General features: G+C 44.8%; 1 protein-coding gene across 3 annotated transcripts in view; it reads left to right on the forward strand.

The window, feature by feature from the left end:
* ANKRD28 (ankyrin repeat domain 28) overlaps positions 1–12,085 on the forward strand; it is a 425,075-nt gene that overhangs the window by 101,542 nt on the left and 311,448 nt on the right. For all 3 annotated transcript variants that reach the window (XM_033930721.1, XM_033930723.1, XM_033930720.1), the window contains exon 4: positions 6,701–6,771. In XM_033930721.1, coding sequence (XP_033786612.1) covers positions 6,701–6,771 — 71 coding nt within the window. The remainder of the gene's footprint in view (positions 1–6,700; positions 6,772–12,085) is intronic.

The raw sequence follows: 12,085 nt of genomic DNA on the forward strand, positions 1-12,085 counted from the left end.
AGGGACAAGGGGGGGCCCAAGTGTAACCTCTAAAGCCGGCACCGTTCAGCCGGACACCCCTGTCTCACTGAAGAGAAAATCTCAACAGGAGAAATAGTACTGCCAGCTCACTGAAGAGAAACCTCAACAGGAGAAAATAATTTGCCAGTCACAGCCAGAATTCAGGAGCTAGTTGAAGAGCGACCATTTTCCTGCTGGGAGATAGAGAATACTGGATAAACAGGAGGAATGCCAGCCAATAGGACCACCTGTTAATCAGTTTCTCTATCTCCGCCTGCTGGTAGATGTGGGCTATCCCATTGGTCTCTGGATTCATCTGCTGCGTCTAAGGGAAAGAAAATTAACAGGTAAGAACATAATTTTTCCATTTTTAGTAACAATCCACATATCGTACAACAAGAGTGTACCTAGGAAAAGGCAGCATCTTAAACACTGCAGTGAGCACTAGAACACCAACACATACATTGTAAAACTAAACAAGCCAGATCCCGCACAGTCAATTGATCCTATAGTCAATGCCAACTGAAAACTATGTCCTTTTCATACACATAGAACAGAGATACACTCTCGCTCAATATGGAATAATCACAAACTAAAAATAGAAATATGTAGACAAAAGTTAAAACTGAACCGCAAGAAACCAGATTCTGCCTACAGTGCAACACCACAACACCACAAAAACAGTGACACATGTCCCCTAAAACTGTGCAAAATATAAAGACAGTAGATGTAAATTTGAAAAAAACTGATATATCTCTATTTCCTTCCCTTCCCTCATGCCATGGCATCTCTTCCTCCCCTTCCAAGGTCTGACAAATTTACTACAATTCTTTGAGATAGTGAACAAAAAAATGGATAGTGGAGAACCTGTGGATATAATTTACTTGGACTTTCAGAAAGCGTTTGACAAAGTCCCTCATGCACGGCTTATGAAGAAACTACTAAGCCATGGAATAGGAGGAGAAGTACACAGATGGATCGGCAAATGGCTTGAAAACAGAAGGCAAAGGGTTAGCATAAATAGGAAATTCTTGGACTGGGAGAAAGTGACCAGCGGCGTGCCCCAAGGCTCGGTTCTTGGGCCTATCTTGTTCAATATTTTTATAAACGACCTGGAAGAGGAAACGACATGCAATATAATAAAGTTTGCTGATGATACAAAACTATGTCGGGCGGTTGGCTCTCAAGGGGACTGCGAGGACTCCAGAAAGATCTGAACTAGCTAGAAACGTGGGCAATAAAGTGGCAGATGAATTTTAACATAAACAAATGCAAAGTGATGCATCTAGGAAAGAAAAACAAGGAACATGAGTATAAGATGTTGGGGGTCAAGTTAGAAAAATGCGAACAGGAAAGGGATTTGGGGGTACTGATTGACAGTACCCTAAAGCCATAGGCACAGTGTGTGGCGGCGGCGAAGAAAGCAAATAGGATGTTGGGCATAATTAAAAAGGGGATTACGAGTAGATCGGAAGATGTTATATTGCCACTTTATAGAACTATGGTCAGACCGCACTTAGAATACTGTGTCCAACACTGGTCTCCATACCTTAAAAAGGATATAACTCTGCTAGAGAAAGTGCAGAGGCGAGCCACGAAACTTATTAAAGGAATGGAACATATGAGCTACAAAGATCGACTCAGGAAACTGGGTCTTGAGAAGAGAAGACTGAGAAGAGACTTGAGAATGCCTTGAGAAGAGAAGACTGAGAGGGGATTTGATTGAGACTTTCAAAATATTAAAAGGATTTGATAAAATAGACCAAGAAGCAGCATTACTGACATTTTCACATGTGACACGGACAAGAGGTCATAGACTGAAACTGAGTGGCAGCAGGTTCAGGACAAATGTCAGGAAGTTTTCTTTCACACAGCGCGTGGTGGATGCTTGGAATGCACTCCCGGAGGAGGTTGTGGAGGAGACTACTGTACTGGGATTCAAGCGCAAGTTGGATGCCTTCCTTCTTGCATATCATATTGAGGGATACGGTAAATCCGGGTCTCCAAAAAGGAGTACCTAAATGGGCTGCCGCGTGTGCGGATCGCCGGACTAGATGGACCTCGGTCTGATCCGGTGAAGGCGTTTCTTATGTTCTTATGTAGTATCTCCTTTCCTTTTTTCCTTTCCCTCCCTCCCATGGACTTGGCATCTCTGGTTCCTCTCCCTTGTCTTCCTTCTCCCTCCTTCTTTCTCTCTCCCAAATTGGGTGCTGCAGCAGCAGCAATTTTCTCCCCCCTTCCCTGTGCACCAGCAGCATTTCTCTCCCCCCCTTCCCTGTGCAGCAGCAGCAGCATTTCTTCCTCCCTCCCCTTGCCTGTGCCGCATTTCTTCCCCCCTTGCCTGAGCAGCAGTAGCATTTGTCCTCCCCCTTGCCTGTGCAGCATGTCTTCCCCCCTTCCCTGTGCAGCAGCAGCATGTCTCACCCCTTGCCTTTGCTGCATTTCTCCCCCTCCTTGCTTTTGCTTCATTTCTATACCCCTTCCCTGTGCAGCATTTCTACCTCCCCCTTCCCTGTGCAGCATTTCTCCCCTCCCCCTTCCTTGTGCAGCATTTCTCCCCTCCCCCCTTCCTTGTGCAGCATTTCTCCCCTCCCTCCTTCCTTGTGCAGCATTTCTACCCTCCCTCCTTCCCTGTGCAGCATTTCTACCCTCCCCCTTCCCTGTGCAGCATTTCTACCCTCCCCTTTCCCTGTGCAGCATTTCTACCCTCCCCCTTCCCTGTGCAGCATTTGTACCCTTCCCTGTGCAGCATTTGTACCCTCCCTCTTCCCTGTGCAGCATTTGTACCCTCCCTCTTCCCTGTGCAGCATTTCTACCCTCCCCCTTCCCTGTGCAGCATTTCTACCCTCCCCCTTCCCTGTGCAGCATTTCTACCCTTCCCTGTGCAGCATTTGTACCCTCCCCTTTCCCTGTGCAGCATTTGTACCCTCCCCTTTCCCTGTGCAGCATTTGTACCCTCCCCTTTCCCTGTGCAGCATTTCTACCCTCCCCCCTTCCCTACCCAGCATTTCTACCCTCCCCCCTTCCCTGTGCAGCATTTCTACCCTCCCCCCCTTCCCTACCCAGCATTTCTACCCTCCCCCTTCCCTGTGCAGCATTTCTACCCTCCCCCTTCCCTACCCAGCATTTCTACCTTCCTTCCTTGCCTGTGTAGTATTTCTACCCTCCCCCCTTCCTTGCCCAGCTTTTCTACCCTCTCCTCCTTCCCTGCCCAGCATGTCTGGCCGGTTCCCCTATTGAAAGCCGTGGGCATCTACACCTCAACGATCTGCGGCTGCATCGGAAGCCTTCTCTCTGACGTCAGAGAGAATGCTTCCAACGCAGCCGCGGATCGCGCAAGGAACGGATGCCCGCCCGCGGCTTTCAGCAGGGGAGCCGGCCAGAAGCTGAGCAATGCCGGTGAGTACCCGCGAACACCTCTGTTTACTGCCGCTGCTGCTGGTTAAGGAAAGGCAGCAACGGCAGAATAGGGAGGGTGGCTGGCTGTGCACCCCCTTGGGGCGTACACTTGGGGTGGACCGTCTCCCCCGCCACCTTGGTATGCCACTACTCAGATCCATTGCTCCCGCTGTGATCCTTACTATCTGTCACATCCTTAACCTTTCGCTCTCCACTGCTAAAGTTCCTGATGTCTTCAAACATGCTGTAGTTACACCCCTCCTTAAAAAGCTCTTGCTAGATCCTATGTCCCCCTCCAACTACCACCCTATCTCCCTCCTCCCCTTCCTATCTAAACTACTCAAACATGCTGTTCACTGCTGTTGCATGGACTTCCTTTCTTCTATTCTTGACCTGTTTCAATCGGGTTTTCACCCTCTCCACTCTACGGAAACTGCCCTTGCTAAAGTCTCTAACGACTTGTTCCTGGCCAAATCCAATGGACTATATCCTCATTCTTCTCAATCTGGCTGCTGCCTTTGACACTGTTGATCACTGCCTCCTTCTCGAGACGTTGTCCTCGCTGGGATTTCGGGGTTCTGATCTCTCCTGGTTTTCTTCCTATCTCTCTCGTCATACCTTCAGCGTATGTTATGGTGGATCCTCCTCCGCTGCCAACCCACTGTCCATTGGCGTACCCCAAGGTTCTGTCCTGGGCCCTTTCTTTTCCCTATATATCCTCTCTCTTGGTATGCTGATCTCCTCTCATGGTTTTCAATATCACCTCTATGCTGACGACTCCCAGATCTACATCTCCACGGCAGATATCTCTGCGGGAGGTCAGGTCCGAATTTCAGTCTGCCTGTCCGACATTGCCGCTTGGATATCTCGATGCCATCTCAAACTGAATATGGCTAAAACTGAACTCCTTATCTTTCCCCCCCAAACCCGCCTCCCCCCTCTCGCTGTTCTCTATCTCTGTGGATAGCACTATCCTCCTCCCTGTATTGTCAGCTCGCAACCTTGGGGTGATCTTTAACTCCTCTCTCTCCTTCTCTGTTCAGATCCAACAGACCGCCAAATCCTGTCGCTTTCTCCTCTATAACATTACCAAAATCTATCCTGCTCTCTCTGAACACACGACCAAAACTCTTGTCCATGCTCTCATCGCCTTGCACTTAGACTACTGCAACGTACTTCTCTCAGGCCTCCCGCGCACCTGTCTCTTGCCTCTTCAGTCCGTTCAAAATGCTGTTGCGTGACTCGTATTCCGAGAGAGCTGCTATTCTCACATTACCCCTCTCCTCAAGTCGCTTCATTGGCTCCCCATCCATTTTCGAATACAGCTTAAACTCCTCTTGCTGACCTACAAGTGCATTTGCTCTAAAGCCCCGTGATGGATCTCTTCTCACTCATCTCCCCCTATGCTCCCCCCTGTGATCTCCGTTCATCGGGCAAGCCCCTCTTATCTGTACCCTTCTCTTCCACTGCTAACTCCAGACTCTGCCCCTTCTTTCTTGCGGCGCCGTATGCCTGCAACAGGTTGCCTGAATCAATACGTCGTGCTCCATCCCTCCCCCTCACTGCTGTCAGATAACCTGTACCCACTGTAATCTTCCCAGTCCTGCTGCTGTCTGATACCTATACCCACTATAACCTCCCCAATCCTGAAATGTCCTGTCTAAATTAGATTGTAAGCTCTTCTGAGAAGGGACTGTCTATTATATGTTAAAATATACAGTGCTGTGTGTGCCTTTCAGCGCTATAGAAATAATAAATAGTAGTAGTATTTTGGAAAATTAGTTTATGCCTTTTTCAGGCTCTTTAATCAGCTTTTAGGGTTTGTTAGAGGAGATAAACGCAGATTGTGTTTAGTTCTTTTTCAAGTAAAATGAGGTAGTCAACCAAGGTCCTTCAGTTCCACAACCCAGTCGGGTTTTCAAGATTTCCACAAGAAATATGTATGAGATTGAATTGCATGTACTGCTTCCATTGTATGATTCTCTATTTTTTTTTTCTCTATTTATATATATTAAAAAATATCAAACTTCTTAAAACATTTACCTTAAACTTCAAATGACAATACAGTGGTACCTCGGTTCATGCCTCGATTTACGAGCGCCCCCCCCCCCCCCCCCGCGCGATCTGCCACCCTCCCCCCTGTGATCCGGCACCCCCCGCCACGATCCGGTACCCCCCCAGACCCACCCGAACCCGCTTCTTACTTTCATCTCTGCCTCGGCACTGGCACCGGCATGTCCTGTGCATTGGTGCCGGTGCCCGAAGATCGGCCTCCTCTTCTGTGCTGGGCCTTGAGCATCTGCTTATGCTCAAGGCCTGTGAGTTCACATTCTCTCTGAGATTTTTTGGACAGGCCTGCCTGTCTTATTTATTTATTTTTTATGGGGCAGATATTTTGCGTGTGTAACACCACGCAAAATATCTTTGCCATGGAAAAAAATAAATAAAAAAAGACAGGCAGGGCTGTCAAAAATCCAGCAGACCTGTTGGTAACACAGTTACCAGCAAATACAACACAAGCCTCTTGAAAAACCGACAGGTCTGCAACAGTCGGGTTTGTCAGTAGTAAAATCCGATTCAAAGTAGCCAAGCAATTGTTAGTGAATCAATCGCTTGGCTATTTTGCATCGGGTTTTACTAATTTGCATGGGAGAATCAGGATTGGATCGCTACACTGGTTAGTTAATCTGGTCAGAGGGAAATCGGGTTGAAAAGGGCTCACAAACTGATCGGTACACAATCGGGGGTGATAACTCTGAAGTTAGGGGGTTGTGCCTCACGCCTGTGAGATATACTATGTGTGCATCCTGAACACTCCTACAACAAAACACACATACCCTCTCCCTCTAGCAATAATTGCATGGTTTACAGTTTCTTTGGGCATAATTCCCCAGTGTACATCTGTTTTCTTGATCCTTTCTCTCGCACCATACTTTTGTCCCTTCAGATCTGTTTTATGTTCCATTTCTCCCTCTATTCTTTGTGTTCCATTTTTTTCCAATGTAGATGTGTCTTCAAATTAACTAGATTCCTAGTTAACTGTTTGTCATTTTATGATTGGTTAAAATCCAATATAGTAGAATAAGGCTTCAGAATTGTGTGTGTCGGGACAATTCAGTAGAGACTATATCTTGGTTGTATCACACTAGTGAGGTGCAGAGTGCCATGTTGATTTTATTTTATTTTTAACCAAAACTCATACTTCTTATAATGAGCAGACATTAATGCCTGATATAAATATTTATTGGTTATGTTTTTGTTATAAAACAAACAACTAAAATATCTCTCTTTTTTTTCCCAGGCGCTAGAGTTAATGCCAAAGATAGCAAATGGTTGACGCCTTTGCACAGAGCGGTTGCATCTTGCAGCGAGGTATTTAAATATATTGTAAATGATTTATACAGATAAATTCTTATGAAAAGGCATAGTATGGGCTATCCCTTCCATATTAAACAGAAGGAAAAACATTCTCTAGAAATTTGTAGCGTCAAATTTAATTTTTTTATTTTCTGCTTTAACTTTAAATCCAAAGTTCCCCTGTGTGACACAAAGCAGAATTTATCCTGACCAAAGTTTGAAGGACATGGCAAAGTCCCCAAGCAACTGTTTTAATATATTTAATTTGTAAGAAAACTTGTTTTTCTATCTGAGATTCCATTTGTGGATATATAATAACAAGAAAATCAATATCTCATCTATATATGTCATTCTTGTACAATCTCACTCCATTCCTGAACAAGTTGGGTAGTCCATCCCATCTCTCAAGATTTATTGTAGGAAGCCTTATTAGCATAACTTTTTGCTCCTCCTCTCTTAGCTCTAGACTGCCCTCTAACTTCTAGTTGTCTTCCTACAAGCAAGACGGTAGAAGCTCATCTTTTCTGCTCATATGTTTGGTTTTTTCTTTGTTTCAGTCTTTTCCTAGCTTCATGTATTTTCGTGCTGCAGAGGTTCTGGCTGCAGGAGATCACAGACTTTACTGGAAAAGTCTGCCTCCAGGGTGTTGGCTGCTTTCCAATGCACCCACTTGGACAGCCTGCATTTACAGTTCGGGTCTCGGAGACCGTTCCCTTGGGAGCATAGCTCACCCCTGGTTTGTTCACTAGTGGGTTCCAGTATTCTCCCTAGCGTCTTTTAGCCGGGTGCTCCGCCCAGCTAATTTAGGTGACCACCCGGCTGTTTCCTCTGCTGCGGTCCCACCCCTGGAATAGTATTGTTATGTGCGTAATAATATCTGACCAAACACTAATATTGCTGTTAATAAGATGTCCGATTATGGTGTAAGTCTGTGATCAAGCATCTTAGTGGCTTTTATTGATACAAAACAAATCCGAGTCATAATTGTTTTGAGCACCAGAGTTAAGTTGATCATCTGTGTGTATGTGTGTGTGTGTGTGGGTGTGGGGGGGAGGGTCTTTTCTCGTTAGACTTGATCCGCTTGGTGCCCAGGTCCTGCTCCATCATGACAGCCGCTCTCCCGCTGGTTAATGGCTCAGGTTGGGGGCAGGTGAGGAAGGAGGGAGGCGGCCGAAGCACAGAAGAGCAGAGTAGCCCCAAGCTTGCATCTAGCCCGGATACCGCTGCCCTCTCCCCCCCGGCGGCCATCTTTACTCACCACTGCCGGCTTCAGGACGCAAGTGGTCGCTCATACTTTGAGTCATCATGGGAGTCGTAGTTTCCCCCTTGTCTGTCGCTTTTTCAAGTGGCCCGCGGCTCTTGAGCTGGTCTCGTGAGATAAGACTTTGAGAGTTACTCAAGAAAGGTAGGTTTCAAATTTCTCGTGAGAGGCAGGTGGTGCTGGATGGTGGCAAGGTTCATTGCAAGGTGAGGTGAGTGACCTGACTAAGTAGGGAGCCGGCGAGGGACAAAATATGCAGTGACTCCAGGTTTTGTGTATTTTATTTTTTCTCGTGCCTCTTTAGTGTTGTAATAGGTATTCTCCTGGGCTGTGCCTGGAAAATGTTATAACAGAACATAATGGTTCTCAGCACAGTCCTTGGCACACTCTTAGCCAGTCGGGTTTTCAGGGGCTAGTTAGGTCTATGCATTTTGAAGGTACTGAAAGCAAAACTCTCACATGAGTTGCCATTTTCATAGGAGCTAGCTCACAGGTGCCAATGGGTGCTGATAATCCCCAATATTGAGCAAGCTCCTTGTATTGGATCTGGACAACAGTGGGGGGGGGGGGAAGAAAGACAGAAAAGAACCTTGAGGAGTAGCAGAAAAGCAGACTTGACCCAAAGTGAGGGGGAAGACAGGGCAGATTCTGGGCTAGAAGGGGTAGATAGGGGAAACACCCTTAACCCAGAGGAGAGAGATACCAGGCCCTGGGGAGGGGGAAGACAGAGAGTGAGAGAGACAGAAAGACCTGGAACAAAGGTGGGAGGACTCAAAATGTTAACAGAAAGAAGCTAGAGAGAGGGAGAAACCTGAAACAAAGGGGAGGGGGCAGATGTTGGTTTGTGGGTGTATAGAGGGAAGAGAGAAAGAGAGACTGCAGAGAGGTGGAAAGAATCTAGACAAGGGAGGAAGGAAGGGGAGAGAGAGCGAGAGATAGAGAAAGACCTGGAAGAAAAGAGAACAAATGCTAGATGTGGGGGGAGGGGAGGTTGTAACCAGAAGAAATCCAAAACCCAATAAAAAAGAATATCTAAATATGAGGTTGATGAATAATTCTTCATATGCAGCCGGGTATATTGGGAGATCAGCACATTAAACCTAATAAGGCAATTACATTTATGAAAAATTATTAATCAATTGTGTGCAAGGTCCTCAGCACAACTAAATTGTTGGGATGAACCCTGGATTGTTGAGTTGAGAGCTGTGTGAACCCAAAGGAGTTATTTAAGCGTGTAACATCCCCAGACCTTTATGTGCAATTGTGTTTAACATAAAGTGCAAAAATACATGAAAATAAAAATGTGCTGTAAACGCTCCAAAACATTCTTAGTGCAATGAAAATTGCTACAATTTCATATTTAATTAGAGGGTCATCAAGGAACTGAAAGGGACTATAGGTGAACTGCTTCAACTAATAGCAGATCTGTCGATCAAATCGGGAAATCAATCTGGCCCCAAATAAATAGGATGTTAGAAAATCCGGTAGCCTTGACATATGATACCATATTATTTGGAACAACTATGAGAGCAAGAAGTCAAATATCATCAAGTAATAACAAACTTCTTTTTATTTTAACTGGAATAGCAATACAACAAATCACATTCAATTGGAAAAAACATGACAAATTAAATTATACATTCTGGTGGAATTCTGTATGTCATATATACAAAATGGAGCTCACTATAGCAACACAAAAAGGACATATAGATAAATTTCAAAAAATATGGAGACCATTAACTGAATATTGTAAAAAATGATTAATTATCCCATGTATAGAATTTGATTAGAAGAAAAAGGGATCATATCTCTAAATATTATATAATATATTAATACTTGATTTATAATATGAAATATGGAAAGAATAGCATTTAAAAATTTTATTCATGTATTACTGAATAGAAGGGAGGGGGGAGGGGATGGGATATTATTATATTAACTAAGAATTATATAAATTTAGTTTTCTGAAATATTAGTATGAATTTATATTGTTGATGTAACATATGAAAATGAATAAAGATTTCTCATTCAGTATTGATAGGGAGGGAGGGAGGGAGGGGAAATTATTATATTCAATAATAATTATATTAATTTAAATATCTTACATAATATTATAACTTTATAAAATATTGATTTTCTAAAGAAATTTTAAATTTGATATTAATCTGTAAGTTAATCAAGTGTGATTATTCAAGTTTATAATGAATTTATTTAAAACACTTGTTGTAACATAAGAAAATGAATAAAGATTTATAAAACAAAAAAAATCGGGAAAGATTCTGGAAGACTGGAAGGTGGCGAATGTTATACCAATCTTCAAGAAAGGTTCGAGGGGAGATCCGGGTAACTAAAGACCGGTGAGTCTTACCTCGGAACTGGGAAAGATGGTAGAGGTACTGATAAAGGACAGCATCATTGATCATCTTGACGGACACGGGCTGATGAGTACCAGTCAACACGGTTTCAGCAAAGGCAGATCATGTTTGACGAATTTGCTGCACTTCTTTGAGGGAGTAAACAGGCAGACAGACAAGGGCGAACCGGTCAACATTGTATATCTGTATTTTCAGAAGGCATTTGACAAGGTTCCGCATGAACAACTACTTTGGAAAATTGCGAGCCATGGAATCAAGGGTGAAATACGTGGATTAAAAACTGGCTGGAGCATAGGAAACAGAGAGTGGGGGTAAATGGACAATATTTGGACTGGAAGAGCGTCACCAGTGGGGTGCCGCAGGGCTCAGTGCTTGGATACGTGCTCTTCAACATCTTAATAAATGACCTGGACATTGGTACGAAGAGTGAGGTGATTAAATTTGCGGACAATACAAAGTTATTCAGAGTAGTGAGGACGCGAGGGGATTGCGAAGATTTGCAACGTGACATAACCAAACTAGAGAAATGGGCATCGACATGGCAAATGAAGTTCAACGTAGATAAGTGTAAAGTGATGCATGTCGGTAACAAAAATCTCATGCACGAATATAGGATGTTCGGGGCAGTACTTGGAGAGACCTCCCATGAAAGAGACTTGGGAGTTCTGATCGACAAGTCAATGAAGCCGTCTGCGCAATGCGTGGTGGTGGCGAAAAGGGCGAAGAGAATGCTAGGAATGATAAAGAAGAGGATCACGATCAGATTGGAGAAGGTTATCATGCCGCTGTTCTGAGCCATGGTGCACCCTCACCTGGAGTACTGCGTCCAGCACTGGTCGCCGTACTTGAAGAAGGACACGGTACAACTCGAAAGGGTCCAGAGAAGAGCGAATAAAATGGTTAAGGGACTGGAGGAGTTGCCGTACAGTTAGACATTGGAGAAACTGGACCTCTTCTCCCTTGAAGAGGAGACTGAGAGGGGACATGATCAAAACGTTCAAGATACTGAAGGGAATACACTTAGTAGATAAAGACAGGTTGTTCACCCTCTCCAAGGTAGGAAGAACAAGAGGGCACTCTAAAGCTGAAAGGAGATAGATTCCGTACAAATGTGAGGAAGTTCTTCTTCACCCAGAGAGTGGTAGACAACTGGAATGCTCTTCTGGAGTCTGTTATAGGGGAAAACACCCTCCAGGAATTCAAGACAAAGTTGGACAAGTTCCTGCTAAACTGGAACGTATGCAGGTGAGGCTGGACTTTTTAGACCTGCCCTCTTTGACCTGAGGGCCTCATGAGGGCACTGCTGGGCAGGATGGACCACCAGTCTGACCCAGCAGCGGCAATTCTTATGTTCTTTTGGTTCAACTTCCCTGATGTTCTCCCCTCATATCCAGACATTTTTTTCAAAAGCAGATGAAAGAGAGAGAGAGGCCTGGACCAAAGGGGAAAGACAGGAGACGGGTGCTGGACTTTGGGAAGTGCAGACAGAAGAGACAGAGGGGGAGAGACCCTGAGGAAGAACAGAGAGATGCAAGATTATAAGAGAGAGAGGGAGACATGTTGCCAATAGGGGTGGAGGAGAGAGGAAGAAAAGTTGGACTCATGCAGGGACAGAGAGAGATGTTGGTTGGGGAAGGGAATGAGGTTGGAGGAAAGGAAGCATGCAGGAGGCAGAAAGAAAAAAATGTTGCAT

The sequence above is a fragment of the Geotrypetes seraphini genome, chromosome 2, assembly GCF_902459505.1.
Source record: "Geotrypetes seraphini chromosome 2, aGeoSer1.1, whole genome shotgun sequence".
Lineage (NCBI taxonomy): Eukaryota > Metazoa > Chordata > Amphibia > Gymnophiona > Dermophiidae > Geotrypetes > Geotrypetes seraphini.